The sequence below is a fragment of the Peromyscus leucopus genome, chromosome 6 (assembly GCF_004664715.2).
Source record: "Peromyscus leucopus breed LL Stock chromosome 6, UCI_PerLeu_2.1, whole genome shotgun sequence".
NCBI classification, from domain to species: domain Eukaryota; kingdom Metazoa; phylum Chordata; class Mammalia; order Rodentia; family Cricetidae; genus Peromyscus; species Peromyscus leucopus.
Window position 1 is genome coordinate 118072440 of NC_051068.1, and position 21232 is coordinate 118093671.

The 21232-nt window shown below is 40.9% G+C and overlaps 1 protein-coding gene across 2 annotated transcripts in view; it reads left to right on the forward strand.

Moving 5' to 3' along the window:
• Ttll7 (tubulin tyrosine ligase like 7) overlaps nt 1-21232 on the forward strand; it is a 141821-nt gene that overhangs the window by 95746 nt on the left and 24843 nt on the right. For both annotated transcript variants that reach the window (XM_028876853.2, XM_028876852.2), the window contains 3 exons: nt 3656-3861; nt 4644-4778; nt 7172-7252. In XM_028876853.2, the coding sequence (XP_028732686.1) occupies nt 3656-3861; nt 4644-4778; nt 7172-7252 (422 nt within the window). The remainder of the gene's footprint in view (nt 1-3655; nt 3862-4643; nt 4779-7171; nt 7253-21232) is intronic.

Sequence of the window (21232 nt, forward strand, 5' to 3'; positions counted from 1 at the left end):
ATGTATGAGGGGACCTGTATTCTATCCCCTGCCTTTCCCTGGCCAGAGCCTGGTCGGTCCCTCAACCCTTCTCAATTTCTGCAAGTAGGAAACGGATTAAATTGAGGATTCTTTCTTCTATCTTCCATAGTTTGTATGCTAAGTTGTGGCCTGGGTTTTATAGATGCTCAACAAAGCTTTTAGGCAGAATGTGTTCTCCTTGAGGTCCACATCATCTCTGCTTCAGTTTCTACCTGTCACCTACTTTGTTTGGCACTGACTCCTAATTTTAAACATGTGCCTGTCTCTCTATGCATTTGACTTGATGTGTCTGTGAGTCACAGAACTGTGAAGTAGTTGAAAGTTTGCTCCTCAATTTCATCCCGGGTAAGCAGTTAATCAGGACATTGGGCACATCACAGGTATTCAGGAAAGCAACCTCTTCTGTCTCTCTCCCTCTAATTATCTTCATACACGCTCTCTTTTTCTTCCTTTCCTTCCTTCAATCTCAAATGTTCATGATCTGGCCTCTGATGTGCTGCTCACCCTCAAATATGGAACCCAATATCTCCGTTTCCCCCACTTCCTTGAAAAACACCTCCTTGCTGCTGCCTCTGAACTAGGACTGTCTCACACCCATGTCCCTCAGTCATCTGCACAGCACACAGTGTCCTGAGGTCATGCCACAGCAGCCAGCTCACACTGCAGTAGACACAGCGGGAGCCTTGGCAGATCTGGTCTCCAGCAATGTTTCATGTATTTGGGTCCTCATAATGTGTTTTAAAACTGGCCTTGGAGGCTTGTAGTAAAGTGCCCAAGGAATGAAGAACTAATAAATGAAGAATGCAGAGAAACAACACTTTGTTTTTTCTAAACATTCCATAAAGCTACATGCCCCCACTGCTCTTGTCATGGAAGGTTTGTGTGTTTGGAGGGGAAACAATGTACTGTGTTCCATCTTATTGATTGATATTTCTAAGTACCAGCAATTGCTAGCTATTATACGCCTTCGCTTCTTTTCCTTAAGGGTTCTGTAAGTGTGTCTCTGGATAAATATAACTCTGTTTTTTATTCTGGAAGCTGACATTTTTATGTCCAAATTTTGCTGGGTTTTAGATCTCTTGCCTGCTAGCTAATGTGACTATTACTTAATAGCATGAACTGATGAGGGTTATGGGTCAGGGAGAGAAAATATCCATAGAGTTTTACAGCTCTGAGATTGTTCTATGCTCTGGGACCAATAGGCTAAAGAACCGAGATCAGATAGTAGTATAATAAAGTAGGATATAGAATTAAAACACATTTTGATGTGGGAATTTTCATGTTAAGTCAGTCTAATTCAATTAAGTATTTATTTTCTTATTGTATGTTTAGGCAGGGATTATAACAAGGGCTTCACTTCGTTTCGTATTCTCTCTTTAATCTTACACTAGGAGCCTCATAGCCACAAATCCTCCATAAATTGATGACCAAGGACAAAATCCAGATCATGAGTAACACTTTCTTGTATTGACAATGGATTTAGGGTATTGTTATAGTCTCAGAAATAATACAAAAGACTTTTTCTTACATAATTTATAGATGGAAGTCACAACTGTGTTTCCTAATCTACCACCGGTATATCAAACTACTTTAGTTTTCTTGTCTGAATTTCCAGATATGTAGGTGAAAAGTGAGAATCTGAGCTGATTTGAGATGATGCTTTCCTTCTGACCCATGAGCAGGTTTTACTTATTCAATTCTTACCTTAGGCTTGGAAAGATGGTAGACCTACAGTGTAGCTCGAAACAAATGGTTTAGAATTATTTTTTTTGTAGACATGACATTTGTATTATTGTTGTATATTAAATATGTGATCTTTGTAACAGATATTTTTTTAAAGGCATATTGACCAGTTTTATATTCCAATATAGTGTGCTGTTAAAAAATGCTGTATGCCACAGGTACAGAAGGAAGTTAATATTTGCAACAAACAGAAGTTTTTGTCTTGTTTTTCAACAGCATCTTATAAAGCTTGAATGAGTGTGTATTTTTATGCTCTCAGTACTACAGTTACCACATGCTCACAGTATGTTTTAGAAGTGTGCCCCTAAACCTACCATTTATATCCATCACCTTTATGAAGCTTTGAATTCTTTTCAACAGCCGATGAAGAGAGATATTTGGGTATGCAGCCTGGCTTCATGTGAGTTTTATTAAATTGTTTGATTAATGAAGATTGATATATTCTCCAAGCAGAGAACAAATCCAGGATAGAGGATCTGCAGGACAAATGAGCCGAAGAAAAGATAAAAATGCTGATGGTGTTGAGCAATTGTCTTTTTCCAGGTCAGGAGCCACAGCTTCCCAAAGCCACTTGCTTCTCTTTCATCCGTGTTCCCAGAATGCACCAAGGCAGATATTTGATGGTTTCCTTAGAGATTTATTCTGATGACAGTCCTGTTCCTTGACTTCATTTTTTCTTCACTTAAATCTTTCGTTGTTGAAATTCTTGTGTGTGTGTGTGTGTGTGTGTGTGTGTGTGTGTGTGTGTGAGAGAGAGAGAGAGAGAGAGAGAGAGAGAGAGAGAGAGAGAACAGACCATCAGTTTGCTGCAGCTTTTTTACTAGCCAATTATATTTAAATTACTTTAGAATACTCTTCGTATTATTCTGCTGTTTTGTGACTTTTGTCAGAGGCCTTGGATTCTATAATGTATCTGTTTACCCTGATCGTTCTCTGTTTTCCTTTCCTTCTCTCCTGTGATCTTTGATGTAAAATGTAAAATCTCCAACCTACACAGAGACTCTAATAGCCAAGTTCACCCAAGGTTAGTAGATAATTGTGGCACTATAGAGAAGCGGAGACTTTTAGCATTCAATAGTGAGGACTTGAGGTGGTGGCTGACCTGGGCCACCATCGTGCTGTGGACCTTTGGGAAGGTTCTTTTTCTGCTGTTCTAGAAAACAGAAAATCCCTACTCCTGGCTGGACAGATGGCTCAGTGGGTGAACTGGCTGCTGTGCATGTGTGAGGACCTGAGTTCAAGTTCCTGAACCCAGATAATGCCAGGTGCGGCAGTTTGTCTGTAATCCCAATAATCCCGAGCTTCTCTGGGAAGATGAAGCCAGAAGAATACCTGTCCTCTGCATGGGGGGTAGTGACAGCTAGCCTTGCATCTACAGCCGTGAATGATGAATGACGAGGAGACCTTGTTTCAAACAAAGCTGAAGGCGAGCACCGAAAACTGAAGTTTTCCTCCGAACTACCTATGTGTGCCATGGCATGTGTGTTCCAGCGTTCACATACATGAACACACACACACACACACACACACACACACACACACACACACACACACACACACATCTTGTACAGAGGATCTTGCAGGATGCCAGGCTCACAAGTACCGCACGAGTGTGTGTCCCCTTCCTTGTTTCTCTAATGTCTCACTTTAAGAACTTAGAATTGAAGTCCTGTTTGCAGTATTTCCCAGCCCAACTGTTCTTCATATACCAGAACTGTTTTGTACCAAGTGCGCTGTTCAAACTGAAGAATTAATTCCAAACTTCTCTTCTTGTGATGGTGTCTAGGCTTTGCCATTTGTTATCCAGCCACCACCTGGTCTAATCATTAGTCTGTGGAGACCTAATAGGGAGAACAGTGTACTAACAGCACCACTTCTCCATCATCGATAGATTCCATGAGGCGTTCGGTCAGCTGCCCTCGGTCCATCTCTGCTCACTTACCTTCCAGTGGGGACGCGCGCCCCTTTTCTTCTCAACAAGTGATACCATTAGCGCGACCAACTTCAGCATCTCGGTCACATTCCTTAAACCGTGCTTCCCCCTACATGAGACACCTGCCTAACAATAACGATGCCAGCTCTACCAACTCCGTGGTGGTAAGCTATCGATCGGTTGCGCCCTTTCAAGGTTGCAGAAAACACCATATTCAGAATGTAGGTGGCAAAGTGATCAGCTGAGGGGATGACGAGTGGAGCCCCTGGCCCCTTCAACATTTCAACTCATGACCTTTGGAAACTGCATTGTTCACATATCCTAGCCCCCAGTTTAGTGTGGACTCCTAAAAGGCAAACTTCACCATGTCACAGACCTCAAGGACAGATAGGAAGAAGCATTGCTTTATTTTCCATTTCCTGATGCAGGAGAGTAATATTGTTTTTACCATTGGGAATATCAGTGTTAATGAAATAGAGACTTTAAATAAATCTCTGGTCTAGCTCCAGGAAAATATAATAAAGCCACAGACTTTCTCAATTGTAAGTTTCTACAGTTTATGCTGAAAAGGGGGTGCATTCTAAACATCACTGTACCTAGGCTCTATAAGTAGAATTTATCAGGATTTAAACTATTCATCTAGATTCTTAAGAGATATTTTCCATACAATAAATGTGCTTGTGTCTATAGATGCCATTAAAACACTGCAAAACCAAGCCTTTTTAAAATACTCATATTTAGTACTTATATCTTGAGCAAGATAAAATACGAGGAGGAAATATAAAAAATACCTTTGCAAATAATAACCAATTTAATGCTAAAAATTTGCAAATGTCCAATTTAAAAAATTGAAAGTGCATAATTTTTACTTAGAAATATCTTTTAAATTATACTGGCACAATGAAGTAAGACCCCCTCCACATATCTGTATTCTTTCAAATTTAAGAATGAGTCTTTGCGGCAATTGAAAACAAAAGAACAGGAAGATGATCTCACAAGTCAGACCTTGTTTGTTCTCAAGGACATGAGGATCCGCTTTCCAGGGAAGTCAGACGCAGAGTCAGAGCTTCTGATAGAAGATGTGAGTATCCGATGCCTATACAATCCAAAGAGCATCAAAATGTATTTCCTGGGGCTGGGGAGATGGTATCCGCTGGTAAAGTGCTTGCTGGGATGAGGTCTTGAGCTGGATCCCCAGCATGTGCATAAGAACCTGGCATGGTGGCAAACACCTCTAATCTCAGCACTGGGAAGCAGAAGGCAGAGACAGGGGGATTCCTGGGATTTGATGGCATCTACCCCAGGGTACCTGGTGAGCTCCAGGTCCCAGTGAGAGATTGGATGTCACAAACTCAAGATAACTGCTACTTGAGGAAAGGCATCCGAGACTGGCCTCTGCCATCCACGGGTGTGCATGTGCATGCCAAGCATGGACACACGTCAGCATACATGTGCACTGGACACATGACTCCCACACATCTGCACAAAAATGTATTTTCTGGTCGAATTGTACTTAACTGCATAGGAAATGTAACCGATGTTCCTTTTAGCCCCCAGATACTTTATAAAATAGAAGAATTCATTTTAGTTATTGGGAACATTTTATCATACAGTAAGGCTGTCAAGTGAGAATAATTAACATCAAATAATAACTGTTCTCATAACTTTTCTATATAAAAGCTTGCTAAGTTACAGAAGCCTAAGGTGAGAAGAAATGTGATGATGATAGTCGCACCCTGGTAGGTGGTGCCAGAAATACCAAGCATTGAAACAGTCCTGCTGAGTTATTTTCACTTCCGCCACCCAGTGGAGACTTTGGAAACGGCAGAGGTTTAGCTCCTAGCTTAGAAAGAAATCCGAGGGTACTGAAACGGTTTTGGTGGAAGAATAGTTCTTCACTCAAGGTTTCTCTTGTCCATCCAACATACGTTCTAAACGGCCATTCTTAGATCATTCATCAGCCAGAAAACGCTGTTTGGAGTAGGGTGTGGGAGGGTGTGATTTTTTTTTTCCTTCTTCCCCAGAAGACATGGCACCATCTAGTGGTCATATGAAGAATAAAAACTGCGGCTTGCACTGGGTCCTTTGCGGTTTGCACGGCTTTATGAAGCAAGTGTATATAGAAACAACAGCAAAACAAGAAAAAGTTTTCTTGCTGAAAAAATCCATAAGGGCATCCTAATTTTGTTATTAGATAAATATGACGCAAGTATCCAAATGTTTTGCATTGTTGGTGATATGGTTTTTCAAAAAGTGGGAGCAGTATGTTGTTCGTGGGAGAGCTACTCCTAGTTACAGCAAAAGAAACTTTAGGTTGAGTATAAGGCATTGTGCTAGATATGTTTTACAGGTTTAAATTACACTTACTTCTTGTTCTTGTGTGCATGTGTGTGAGTGGACACATGCTATGGTGTACATGTGGAGGCCGGAAGACAACTCTGAGAGAGTCAGTTGTCTCCTACCATCACGCATGCCCCAGGGACTGAATTCCAGTGATCACGCGTGGCAGCAGGCCTTTGGCCGCTGCACTGCATCTCCAGCTGGATTAGCTTTGACATATCTTGATAGTGTTTATTTCTAAGAAAAGGCAGTAACTTTGCCCAGATACATTGTTTTCTGTCTGTTTTTGTGATATATTTTCTTTTAAAATTTATTCATTTTATTTGAGCATTTTGCTTCCGTGTATCTATGTGCACCACCTGCGTGCCCACTTCTCAGAAGTCAAAGGAGGCACCAGATGCCCTAGAACAGGAGTGTTACAGTTATGTGCTACCAAATGGGTGCTGAGAATTAAACCCAGGTCCTCTTCAAGAAGAGCAAGTGCTCTAACCACTGGGCTGTCACTGCAGCCCTGTTAAGGTTTATTTTTTAATTAGAAAATGAGAGAGTAGATGTAATATTTGTGACTAATGTGATTCTCCTATAAAGAAGATTGTTAGGCTTATACAATTAATGAAACGTAATTAATAATTAGTATCAGGTACTAGATTCTTTGCTGCATGTCTACTGTTTTCCAGACTTGAATGTTTGCTGCAATATATATTACTAGAATATATATGGGGAAGTTATATTGATATTCAGGTAATTCAAAGAAATGGTTAGTAGAATCCTAACTGACTGTAGGCTGACTTTTAATGTATTCTTTAATATTCTATTACTTATGTGGGTAACATAGCAAGATGAAAAAAATCTATGGGTTGGATTTCTACTTAAAATGTGTGTGTCTACAGATTTCTGACTTTTATTCATTGAGTGATATTATTCTTAGTGAAGAGGGTGAAAAGGCTTTGAATTTAGAACTTCTGGCTTGCTTAAGTCTTTGCAGGTATCTTTTTTATGAATGGTGGAGTTTTTATTATAAGTAGTCTCCGGGTGCTTTCATTGCGCAAATTAATAGAATCTGCACTAACACATCAATCTACTGCTTTTGGTGAGCATTCTGGATTACATTTGTTAACCTCTCTTCCTCCACAGATCATGGATAACTGGAAGCATTATAAAACAAAAGTGGCTTCATATTGGCTCATAAAACTGGACTCCACAAAACAACGCAAAGTGAGTGGCCCCCAAAGATCGCTTCACCCTTCGTGTGTCCCTGAAGCTAAAACGCTTAGTCACATGCACCACAATGTCATGTGGGAACATGTATTTGCTTGTGTCTTCAACAATGCTGTGTTGAACAAGGATTTAGATTGTGGGGATAAAAAGCAAATTGAGGACAACAGTTTAGCTGTGCAGAGAAGTCTGTGCATCAGTGCGCCAACAGAGAGGGGAGCAGAAACAAAGATCATGTAGTGGAAATCAGTCTGATGTGCATATTTTCTTATTAACATACATATGATAGTGTAATTACCACAGAGGCAATTTTCTTACCAACTTACACAGATGATAGTTTAATTACCTTGTAAAGTCAGTTCACTTTTGTTGGAAAAGCACTGCAGTAGTGGTCAGGGGTGAGTTTGGATGGTGAGGCAGAGCTAAGAGACAGATAGATGGACCAGGCAGGGTTCAGTTTTGCATGTGGGGGGCCACTGGAAAAGCTCGAGGAAACATTTGCTGTCTGATTAGTAGTTTTAAAGGACTGAGAACTACTTGAGGGGAGTAAAATAGAGGCAGGGAGAATGTGGCATGATCAGAGTAGAAAATGTCAGAAGGCTTCCAGGGTACCCGAGGCAAGAACGAGAGAGTAGTCAGCCACAGTAGTGATAGAATGGTGGGTTCTGTCGTTTGTTGTGTGGGTCTGAAAGTATTTTATTTTATTTTGTGTGTATGTGTGTGTGTGCTTGAGTCTATATTTGTGCACCACACACATCCAGGGCCCCAGAGAGGTCAGAAGCTCAGTCTTAGTCCCTGAAACTGAAGTTACAGACACCTGTGAACCTCCATGTGGGTGCTAGGAACCGATCCTGCGTCCTCTGCAAGAACAAGTGCTCGGAACCGCTGAGCCACTCTCCAAGCCCCTTGTTTGGCTGTGTTTTGATCTTGGATATGTTATGTCGATGTGCTGATTAGATATCTAAGCGATTGTATATGTGATATAAGTGATGCACGTATGAGTTTGAGAGCAGAGCTGAGTTTGAGCATGGAGATAAGAAAAATTAAGAGTCTGTCAGGTGTTTAAAGGAATGGGGCTGGATGGGACCACATAGAGAGTTTGTTAGAAAAGGCAGGAGTCCTCTGGGACTGAACTGACCCAAGTGTAGCAGCGTGACAAACAGTAAGAGCTGAGTGTCCCTGAGGCTAAGGGAAGTCATCCTAACAACAGACTAATAGGCTGTAGGCCGTGTTGGAAAATGCTGCTAGGGGTTGACCATCAAGCTGTCTGTCATTTCAGGCAAACATGGGGGTTAGTGGTGACCACAAATTTCGAGGAGTGGTGGGGAGCAAAACTTTAATTATTTAATTATTTTTTTTTCTAATTATTGAATCTTGAAGAGGGAAGATAAGCTGTAGCTGGTGCAGACGGTTTTCTGAGAGGGGAAAGGACAAGAGGAAATGGAGGCAGTGAGCAGAGAGTTTCGGACTAGAGAGGGTTGTGCTTCTGCCTTAAAGATGAAGACTCTTTGCAGTTGTGTGTTGATGAATTGATGACAGTGGCCTGGGAGAAGGACTGCCAGGGAGAGGCAATAGGGAGTTCCTGAGTTAACTGAGGTTTGGTCTGGCCAAGAGCAGTGATTGTAATCAGAGGGAAGACGAAGGAAGGTCTCAGAGTGTGATGGAAAAAGTGAGATCTGCGGAGAGAGCCAAAGGCATGTAACAGCAGCCAAGAGGAGTGGAGGGCAGGTATTTTATCACAGCAACAAAAAGTAACTAAAGCAGAGGCAGGTATTTTATCACAGCAACCAAAGGTAACTAATACAATAATGTTGAAATAATTGGCTATTTTACAAGAAAATAAGGGATCTTATTTCTTATCATTCACAAAATAAATTCCATGTAGGTTACAGTTTGATATATAACATAGAAGAACATCAGGACCAAGGGAAATGCAGAAAGATGATTGTAAGTCATAGAGTGGGGAAACGCAGGAAGATTGTTGGGAGTCCCAGCCCAGTCTGGGTAATAATGTGAAACCATATCTCAAAAAAACCCCAAAAAACCAAAACCAAAGAAAAACATACAAATGGAAAAAGGCATCTTAAATCAAATTAAAGAGTGAGGGTGTTGAGCGGGCAGGGGTGGTTTGAGAGAGATAGATATTTAGTGCACATAAAATGAGAGATAAAAGTGATAAACCAATGATTCTTGCCAATCAATCAGCCAAAGACAAACCAGTCTACAAAAGTAACATGGCCAAGTGCATAAAAAGGCTATGTAAAGACAATTTAATGGACCTTCAGACAGCCAATTAGCATGTAAATAGATCCTTGGCATCACTAATGATGAAGCAATAGCATGGGGAAGCTATCATATTGGCCAAAATTAGTAAGATGGATAATACACCCCAGTACCAGTGGGACTAGCATGGCCAAGAGGGCCTTTGCCCTCCGAAGACAGTACAGTGGTCTAAGCCTTTTGACTCCGCAAAATAATTTCTTGCCTTGTGTCCTGTAGAGTTTCATCCAGAATAATAGGAAAGGTTTCCATATGTCAACATTTGTAATATTTAGAAAAGCCAAATGCCAGAAGCAGCTTGAGTGGCCCACAGTTTATGGTTAAAAAAGACCTGGTACATCCATGGAGTTTAGTTGCATTTGATTGAAGACTATTCTAGAATCATATATGAGTAGAATATAGAATTCAAGCCTGTGACTTAAAACTGGTGGAACACACAGTAAAAGAACAGAGACATTCTTTGTCGTGGGGGATGGGTACAGCAAGCAGATGCATCACAGGGTCTCTGGGAGGCTGATGCCTTCTGCCGTCTGGTCCTCCTTCTGAAATAGCTGGAGACATCATGGGTTCAGCATAACCACTGGACCATGTTCATGTTGGAACAGAGGGAGCCTTTGGATTGGGGTGGCCTTCATTTTTCATCTCAGTTTCACCCATGTATCCTGAATGGTGAGCTCCAATATTAGCAGCCAAGCGAGACAATAATTCCAGGCTGATAGTTTGTGAGTTCAGCTCCTAGGAGCTTTCTGCAGGGGTGGGAAAGGTCTGTGTCTGATGCTGTCTTCTAAATGGTCTTAGACAAAAAAAATTATTTGTTATCTTCTCACTTATGAATTTAGAAGGGCTTTGAGAGGACCCAGTGAAGTTTCCTTTTGATACTGTCCTAAAAAGATACCTATATTAAAGAAATATGTTACAAGTAATACACATTGTACCATTTTAATCTACTAATGAGTGTATTATTCCAAAATTAACCAGTCTATCTGTCTGTCTATCTATCTGGCACTAGCTTTTTTTTTTTTTTTAAAGCAACCATGTAGTGGCATGCCCTGTCCTCCCGACATTGAGGAGGAAAAGGCAGCTGAACTATGCATGCAAGGTCAGCCTTGTGTACACAGCAAGCTCCAGGCTAGCCAAGATTACATAGTGAGATCCCACTTCAAAGAATCCCCTTTTGTTTGGACTCTGTGCCAAATTGTGATAACTCATTTCTAGAGGATAGCTTAACTGAACCAAGAGAAGGGAAGTGATGCTATTCACTGTCATTTCTCCTTTTTCTTTTATGTATTTTTATATTTTTCAAGGTACAATGATCTTTTTACAAGTGGAGGGATGGCTGGGAGGGATGGACATGTCTGTGGGAAACAGGTTGGTTAAATATCAGGGATATCAGGGATATTGGCTCCATGTCCTAAGGAAGTAAGGAGATGGAACTGGGCTCTGAGTCCAGGCCTTTAATCTCAGCTACTGGGGCAGGAGAGTCACAAGTTCAAGTCCAACCTAAGCTTTTGGAGTGCCTTCGATGCTAACCTGGGTAATTTAGTAAAGAACCTACCTCAAAATAAATACAGAATGGGCTGCGGAACATAGCTGAGATGCTTGCCTGGCATGTGTACCAAGTCCTGGTTCAATCCCTGGTACCACAAGCAAACAAACAAATGAAAGAAAAGAAAATAGAAAATTAGAAGTTAGAAAAAAAAAAAAGGTGATAAAGACTTCTGACTCCCAGCACCTTTCTTCTACCCCAATACACCATTCTTCAGGACATCCCTTTATGTCTTTTTCATGTCACCTATCTGATTCCCCACAACCAGAAATTGTCTTTCCCTGTTTGACATTTCAGGGCATTTGTGCTTGTGTTCTATGCACTGTGAGAGATTTATGAATTTTAAAGAATGCTTTAAGCCTAAGGTTCTATCAGCCTCCTGCCTGAGGTCTTTTGGTTCTACCTGGAGGGACTGTGTGCAGGACAGGAAAACTGCTAGTGATGGACAGTCCTGGAAAGTGCCACAGCCCTAGGGAGGGCTCTAACCACCTGTGGACTGGCACTCAGCAGCATTTGTAATCCTCAGTTTTGAGCATCACCGCCTGTCCTGCTTCTCTAGCCCTAGCGTCTCACGGAGAGATGGTTCCCTCTAATCTGTCTCTGAGTGAGTAAGTCTCCCTGGGAGTCCCTGGCAGGAGATTTGTGATCCACGTTTGTTAAACCAGTTCAATTCTAGACTCAGTTTTTGAGTTTTCTTGCCAACAAGCTAGCATCTGTCTATATCCTCCTTCCTTAGTTACTTGGTATTTATGTGAATGCAGCAACACATGAAATGGTACTTCGTGTTTTGTATGTGATGCTAGAATGCCTGGTAAATATAGGATGAGCATACGCTGTACCTGGATAGTATACAGTCTGTGAGTAGAAAGGATTATTCCACATATTTAAGGGTCGTGCTTACTGGGATTTGAAATTTTAAAGTAAATATAAGCTCTTGCTTATGAATTTACTAGCACATGCGTATGCCATGACATCATCTCCCTCGTGACAATTTACGGTAAGAATACTTGTGTGCTCTTCAGCTACGAGTTGCTTGGAGGCTATTCTTGGGAATGAAAAGGCTGTACAGTACCAATGTGAGGTCCAGGATCTTCATTTTCAATTTATACATCTTTTACTCCCTTTTTGAGCTCCCACTTCACTTCTTCCTTTGGCCAAATACCATCTGAAGGTATTGTATTTCCTGTGTGCTTTAAGACATAATAAGAAACCCATTCCCCACAAAAGCCTGCTAATAATGTCTCATAGTTCGTGCTAGCTCAACAGTTATAATCGTTCTACTACGTGGCTAATTTAATAGACAATTCTATTCTGGGCTGAAGAATTCATGTCTTGGATTTTGGCACTCAAAGAATAAAAAGGGCTGATATTAATTAGAGAAAAATTGATCTTGCCAAGAGGCCCCTGGATGTGGTTGAGAACCGCTTGACAGAGGCTCTGAGCAGACAAGAGGCACTGGAATCCCACACGTGCGCTCGTTTCCAGCAGTTTTTCTTGCTGTGGTCATGGTTACAGCAACCCTCTTCTTTCTTCACCTATTCTGTTCTTGGAGAGGCTTTCTTCTGACAGACTCAGCTTCCTCAGATTGGCGAGGGGTGAGGCCACCTGGGAAGAGCAGCGGGAAAGGGCTCTCAGCAGCTGTCATTCCGTGATGGCATTCTTCTACTGCAGGACTGCTTTCAGCGATCGCTCCCATAAGTCTTCATTTTACACTAAGTTCTAAATTGTGTAGAACTTTACATCCTTGTAAAAGTAACTGTGCCAGATTGATAGCTCTTCCACCAATATCGGTGAAAAGAAGCATGGACGAACACACCCACGAACACACTTTATCACAGCAGCCAACAAGGGAGGTACTGAGTTTCACTGTTTTCATTTGTTTACAAAGATTTATTGTTTTAATTAAAATTTTAAACATTTTTTCTGCTTAATCCTGAGTATGGAAATTAATTACCTGAAATGTCTAAAAGTTACCCCAGGCAGGAATAAAAGTGTTGAATTATGTTAAGGATCATTAGGACACATAACATGACTGATTTCTCTATATTATAAATTTGGTATATAAATAATTTTTCTCCATCTTGTCTCTATTGCAAGTTTATTTCCGACGACATCAGAAGTGGAATGAGTAACAAATGACTGACTAAACTATGTCCTTTTGATAAGGAGAGAGCTAATGTGACAAGCCAAAGTGCATTGAAAAGAAAGCTTTAAATGGAGAATGAGAGTCAGTGTCAGGAGGTGGAAAGAGACCCTGGGCTTAGGAAAGTATGGGTTTGGGTTTGCTATGCTCCTATTCTTACTCCTGAGTGGCTTATTAGACCTTCTCTGAGATTTGTAGCTCTAGGCACTGAACAGTTCTTGTGAGAAAGTGAAACTCTGTATGCACTTGAACCTTGTGTATGGAATTCTGTATAGAATGTTATGGCCTGTTGACTTACCATATTGATCTGTGTCTAATCTGGTGTTATTTCCTTATAAAGCTAGAAAATATATCCAAGACAAGAGGAAATACAGAAATGTAAGTCAGCTATGGAGTGTACAGTCAGATATTATAAAATGTTACCCATTTAGAAAACCAAAGGTTTAATTAACATATTAGAATTGGATTAATCAGATGCATCATTCTTTCAGCTGTGATAATAGTCAATCATCACTGGAGAGCTCTGCCACTTTATTCCACCGGAGGCAGTTGCTAAGCAGGGATAATTAGAAGTGAAGGAGGTTTCCATGGGGAACACCTAAGATGATAATGTGGAGGGATCTAAAGGAGGCGGGGTTCGGGTGGGGAGAGGCGAGGGGAGAGGACTTAGCCTGGAGCACAGGTCAGACGCACGTGATACAAAAGTGGCCAGATCAGATGGAAATGGTCTCAGACTTAAGATCATCTTAAGAAAGTTTTGGCCTGGCTGATGGAGAGGGTAGACAAAAAGTGCATGGTGGAGGGTTGGCTCTGGGCAGGAGGGCAGGGCTGTGTCCCAGCCATGCTCAGTTCTTGGCTGGGAGCAGCCTAGGTGGCACGTAGGCAGTAGCTGACTACTACTACTGAATGGTTCTGAATGGGAAAGCATCAGATGACCCAACTCTTTAAACCAGGTTTCTCGGAGTTGCCTGCAGCCATGGCTGCCACCCAGGTTATGTGTTATTTGATTTAACTTGACAAACATTCATTGATTGCCAGTTTTGTCTGTGAACTCTGCTAGGTGCTGTTGGGGCTGTGAAAATTCACTCATTTTCTCATTTCTGCATGAATTCTGAAGATACTGTGGAGGGTTTGGCACATCCTAAGTATTTGTACTTCCCTTGTGAGGCCACTGTTGAAATACATATTTATCTCACTTTTTCGGTTGCAGGACAGTGACATTGTTAATGGTTCATTAGAGTGCTGTGAAATTCAGAACTTAGCTTGTCAGACACAGAGACTCCCACACGCTTTCCCGTGTGTGTGTGTGTGTGTGTGTGTGTGTGTGTGTGTGTGTGTGTGTTCGTACATGTGTGCACATGTATGTATTTTCTTGGAAAATGAAATTACTTGCCTTTCTTCACATTTTCCTTAGTGGGTATAAAATATAAATTGAATTCCTGGAGCTCAGTGGGCGGGGAGTCCTCAGTGGCTGGAGATGGGAATAGTTAGTCTTACTTAACAGCAGGTTGTGGTAAACCTGCAGTTATGCAGCCTAGCTTCTGCCCAGAGCTGTGCCTTGGACATTCTGTAAGGAATATACATGCAGCATGAGTATGCTGCTGTGTTGATGGGCTGTGAAGAATGCCCGATTTGCTGAAAGGCACATTCTCCATTGCCATATCTAGGCACAAAGGAAGATGGAGGTGGAGAGAAATCAGTCATGTTGTCATATTCTATTTGCGTTTGTTTTAGGATTTCTAATGGCTCCTTGTTTATTAGCGCTTCTTGGTAGCAGATTCGTTTTCACATCTACCTTAGCTGCCGCTGCTGCTGCCTGTGTTTCGGAGCTGCTGTTTCCCACCTCTGTTTCATTTGGGCTGACAGGGATGCTGTTCTTCGTGGTTCGTTTCGTGTCAGCAAAGACGCCTTCACCCTATAGCCGCAGCGGCTGCACGCATCATTAGTGCAGCACACAGTGATTTTAATGTTGCTTCAAACCCATCCTCACCTCTTGCCATTATTTTAATTTAGGACCAACTGCTCAGCCATATGGGGCAGTTTGTCATTCAGCATCTGTACTTGCAAAATATGTATTTGTCGGTGTGTTTTATGCCTTCAGATGTGCTATATTTCACACAAAGACAAATCTTTTCATTTTATTAATGTTGCCATTCACTGAATCTTCCATTTACTTTTCCCACAGAGAGCTTAATGTTGAATTGGGATGCTTGGAAAAGTCATTTTATAAAGAAATGATACTTACATTCTATAGGTTAGCTTTTCTTGGCCCGCAGATAAGCACAAGGATACCTTGCTGGTCATCTATTATTATACTTCACAAATTATTCAGCATCTGGGCTGGGGGTATAACACAGTGAGCAGAGGCTTGATTGGCATGCACAAAGCTAGACATGGTATCACGTGCTTGTAATCCCAGCACTCGGGCAATGGAGGCAGGAGGATCATAAGTTCACTGTTATCCTCAGCTCTATAACAAGTTTAAGGCTACTGTGGCATACAGGAGGTCCCACTTCTCACAGTAAACTAACAAAAAACCCTCTTCAACTTCTATCTCATGTTGTCTAACAAGATCGTACCAGGAATCTAAAAGTAAATCACTAACTGAATAAGCATTAGGTTTTCTTTCACCCCAGTCTGGGTCTGAATTCTGGCCTGCATGCTCTCTGCCTTCCTGTGGGAAGTTTGCTAAAGACGCAACTGTCCTTGCCTTGTCCTTGAAACCTTTAAGCAATCCAGTCCAAACCCAAAGGACACAAAGGACAAGGAGGAGGTGTCTGTCGCCCTTGGCTGTACAGTTACTCCATCTATCTTCCCAAGTATCACTGTTAGAATAGGTTGGAATCTAAGAAGAGATAGTCAGGATTTGTCTCCCAGGCTTCTACTGTTGGCCTTTGAGAAGACAAAACTGTATGGCAGTGTTGGGAGAGGCTGAGATCTGAGTGGTCTGTAATCTTAGAGAAGTTGCTTTCTGTTCTGGATCTGATTTGTCACTTAAAAGATCCAAAATGTTTTAGCAACTTGAAAGTTTACCTAATCATTGCATGGCAAAGCTTAACTCATTTGAACTCGCTTGCTGACCATGATCTGACAGGAAATAACGTATTATTTATCTCTATATCTTGCTTTCAGTATTTTAATCTTTTCCTATAGAAATATTAATATATATGATCACGAACTCCAGCCTCAGGGGTTGTGGAAAGGGGCCATGGACCAGCAGTGCTTATGTTTTTGTTTTGAGATTTAAGGACTTAATATATTCAGACATGCCTAGAATAAATCTAAGCTCTGGTTTCTACCTCATCTGCATAGGTTTCACTTCATAAGCAGTCGGTAAGTGGTAGACTTTGTCCTAAGCCTTTGGGGATATGTATGACTGGGCAGGGCATTGGCTCTGTTATTAATTAGATGGGAAGTTAGTCAGGTGGCTGGTAGAGGAAAATCTGGTCACTGAGGGACTCTGCAGTGGGTTAGTGGAAAGTAGGCTGTCCCTAGCAAGTGATGCTGTCTTAAGATACAAAATTCCCTAAGTGGACATGCAGACACTGTTAGCAAAGAGCTTGTTTGAGGTTTCAGAATTACAAAGAGGAAGCATTTGGTTTCTTTCCCTTAAACTATGGAAGTGGATCTTTCTAACCCATCCCCTCTCCTAAGACCAAAGCTAGCCTTCAGAGGAGGCTTCTTGAAAACAGAAAACAAAGAGAATCAAAGGGGAATCAGAGTTCCCCATGATGATCTGTGGAAAGGAGCAAGCATCTACATTCACCAGATGGCACCTAACTCCCCCAGATGGGGAAAACTCTTCTGAGCTGTGGGGCTTGTATAGTAGTTGTGATGACTGAAGATTTTTCTCCCCAGGTCCATATTGGTGGGGAATGCTAGTTGTAGAATGGAGGCTTTCTCTAGCTCTATGTCCCTGGCTTACAGGTATATGTGGGTTAGGAAACGAGACTATCATGCTCTTAAATTTTCCCTGAGACTAAGAATAAAATCCATGTAGACTCATGACCCAGAGAGTCTCTTAAATAGTATGCTTTGCACAGTGCTCAGCTCAGGGCAGCCAGTTAATCCACACTGGTTACCCTTCTTGTTGGATCTTATAAATCACATGTGATCACCAGGGGCTATATTTAAAAAGAAAGGAATAAATACATCCTAATCTCAAATTCCTTTTATTTGAAAGATAAATGTCTCTCATAATATAATGAAAAAACTAGTTGCTTAGGGTAATGTTTAAATCCTGAGTATTAATAGAATTGTTCAATTTCAGTCATTTTATATAACTCATATTTATTCTTGAGATTAACTTATGATAACCTGTAATTGGCTACTTTTTTATTCTTTCATTCTTGAATTATGATTTTTGGCCCATTATACTCACTAATACATTGTGACAGAAAGTGGAAAAGAAAATTGAGAAATGATTTAAATTTTTATCATGTTTTCTGCTACTGTTCATTCTTACATTGCACCAATCATGAGTCCTGCTTTCTACATTAAATATTGCAAAGTAGTAAATGAATAGCTTAAATGAAATTTAAAAGCAGCATAAATTAAATTGATGCCTGATATGAATATTATATCAGTATTTTTGTGAATAATTCATATGAAAGTGTTTTTTAAATCCTCTTTGTAATTAAGGAGTCATTATCCAGGATAGCATCTATCATTATCTCTCTTCTGTTCCCTGTGCTTACTGATATACCTCAACATACTGCAGGATGTGCATTTCTGTCCCCATGTCATAGTAGTAGACCAGGACGAAGGGAAGTGAAGCCTCTGTGTGGCTCACACACTTTGCTGTGAGGAGCTGTAGCTGGTCTGGTATTCTTCCAGAAAGAACAATATGATTTTGAAAATGGGTTTTGCCAAATTGAGTTTTAAATGGGTGTTTGCTTGAAACTGAACTTGGTCATCAGCAGCTAATATCACTTAATAATCTCTAGCAAGTGCCTAGAGAAACAAATGATTCATTCTCCTCTTTCCAATTACTCTTTGTTCCTATAGACAGCAATTGTGTCTTCAACAGTCTCCCTGTACTTGTGAAAACAAGTGCCCAGAAGTTCAGAAGAGGGTGACAGATCCTCTGCACCCAGAGTTCAGGGCGTTGTGAGCTGCCTCCCTGGGTGCCTGGAAGAGAACTCTGGTCCTCTGCAAGAGCAGCAAGCCCTTTTTTAAAAAACCGTTTAATCTTTTGCTTTCATTTTTATGGGCAATATTCATAAGTTGATAAAATGTTAAGGGAAAAAAACTAATCATCATTGAACTTAAGTTAGAATGGTTGTGATTGTTGATATCTCTTCTTTATAACATTTTGTTGGAAATAGATATGTACATTGCTTAAGAGTCTAGCACCTGATTATTTTTCTTGAAAAGCTTTTTGCATATTTCTTAGGGCCTCTTGAGTCTCATTCGTTTAGGTTGATTACAGTACTTGTTTTGTGATAGTCTCCTCATCAGTCTGTGGATGGCGTGTGCTTTTATTTCACATTTGTGAATCCAACACCTACAGCAACGCCCCTCTCCGCCCCCCACTGCTCCATCTCAATGGGGATCTGCTCCTCACACTGACAGCACTGTGAGGCTGTGGACATGTGTGTGTGTGTGTGTGTGTGTGTGTGTGTGTGTGTGTGTGTGTGCATGCGCGCATTATATATTGTATGCATCCTAGTGGGGACCAGAGGTCTACATTAGCAGTCTTCCTTGATTTTTCTCCAGCTTATTTTTTCTTATTAGTTTTTCATTTGCTCTTATGTGTGTGTTTGGGGGATGCATAGCTGTTGTGAACACATGGAGCTCATGAACACATGGAGCTCAGAGAGAAGCCTTGTGGAGGTGGTTCTTTGCTTCTATTTTCACAGGCATTCTGGGGAGTGAACATAGGTCAGCAGACTTCCATTGCTGAGTGATAAGCAACTTTATCTGCTGAGCCATCTACCCTGCCCCCAACTCATGTTTTTTGAGATGGATTCTCTCATTGAACCCAGAGGGTAGGCCAGTGTAGAGAATGGTAACAGATCTAAGAGCTGATAACAAGGTAATTCAGTCAATGGGTTCTTTCAGGCTGAAGAGTTGGTGAGGTAAGAGGTAGTGGCTGTGGCTTGTTCTTCTTCTCTGATCTTTCAGCTTTCACCCTGACATCTGGCTCTGGTTTTTATTAAGACCAATCAGGATTTGTGCAACATCTGACATCCAACTTTTGGGGCATGAATTCATGAAAAAGCCACTTGCCTGTGACTTTGCAGCCACCAGCTCAAATCGGAGCTGTATGTGACCAGAATCTCCACCCAACCTGGGCTGGAGTCCCTACCCTGCCAGCTAAGTTTCTGTTGAAGCCTCTCTGCAGCAAACTCCATAGACTTTTGGGCTCCAAAATCTACAGGAATTAGCTGCTTTTGTTCCCTTGTGCAGACAGCTGGCTCTTTCACTTCTTCCCTCTCCCAGTGGGTTGTGGCTTTCACTGTAACCCCTCCTTGGGCGGCTGCCACACTAGGTAACTGCTTCACTTCACTGTCATCTGAATCACCATTGTCAGCAGAATTGGTGAGTTAATTGGGATTTCTTTTTCTTTCTTTCTTTCTTTTTCTTTCTTTCTTTCTTTCTTTCTTTCTTTCTTTCTTTCTTTTTTTTTTTTTTTTTTTTTTTTTTTTTTTTTTTTTTTTTTTTTTTCTTTCTTTCTTTCTTTCTTTCCTTCCTTCCTTCCTTCCTTCCTTCCTTCCTTCCTTCCTTCCTTCCTTCCTTCCTTCCTTCCTTCCTTCCTTCCTTTCTTTCTTTTTCTTTTTTTGGTTTTTTTCCAAGACAGGGTTTCTCTGTGTAGCTTTGTACCTTTCCTGGATCTTGCTTTGTAGACCAGGCTGGCCTCGAACTTACAAAGATCCACCTGCCTCTTAAAGAGGAAAAATAGTTAAAAAAGTCAGAGAGAGAGTTTTTTTTCCCCACATTAAAAAATGGGAAACATTATTACAATGGAAAGAGTTTGGTCTCTGTTTCATAATGTATTCAATGGTCTGAAAAATGGAACAATTAAATGAGAGGGTAATTAATGTTGATGGGATTTATGTAATGTCAATTATAAATATTATTTGTTTGATCATTTCTGTTTTATCTTTAAAAAAGTTGGTTAATGTGAGTGCCAAGATAAACGTTTTAGAAAAACTTGTTAAAACAGATCATAGAGATATTTAGACCCAGACAGAGGAATTTAAAGGAGAGCCAATTTCAACATTGCATTATAAGGTTCAGAGAAACAGTCTAATGCTTTCAAACAGTCAACCTTAATTTATCCAGGAACCTTACAGGAACTACCAAATGATAGAATCCTCAGGGGTGTGTAAAAGATGAATGGACTCCTGTGCAAATGTTAGACTTGAGGAGATTCAAGGAAGCAATAGTCTCATATGGCATGCACTCACCTTTTGTGAAGCAGATGTTAAACTGGTGGTCAACTTGTAATAGAATTATCCCTCAAGACTGGAGAGAGTTGGTTACAGCAGTCTTAGAGGATGGTCCCGAATTACAATGGAGGACCTGGTGGAAGAATGAGGCTATGACCATTGAACAATGGAGTAGGACTAGAATATTGAAATTTGCCAAGATCAACTTCTTGGAGAGTGTGATTATGCTGATTATGATCTACAAAGATAATCTTTATATGATATTCACAACCTGGCTTTATGCTGCACAGCAGCCTTGAAAGCTTGGGAAAGAATTAAAGAAGTAGGAAAGAAAATTGAGTCATTTACAAAAGTTATACAGGACCCAAAAGAAACTTACACTGATTTCCTACAAAGACTGACTTCAGCAGTAAATAGAATGATACCAAATTCAGAAGCTCTACAAATAATAATTGAATCTCTGGCTTTTGAAAATGCTAATGCACAATGCAAAAGGGTAATTAGGCCATTAAAAGTAAAATCAACACCCTTGGAGGGATGGACCTGAGATACAATCAGTATTGAATCTCATGATCATGATGATGCTTGGATAGGAGAGGTGATTTCCAGAGGTTTGA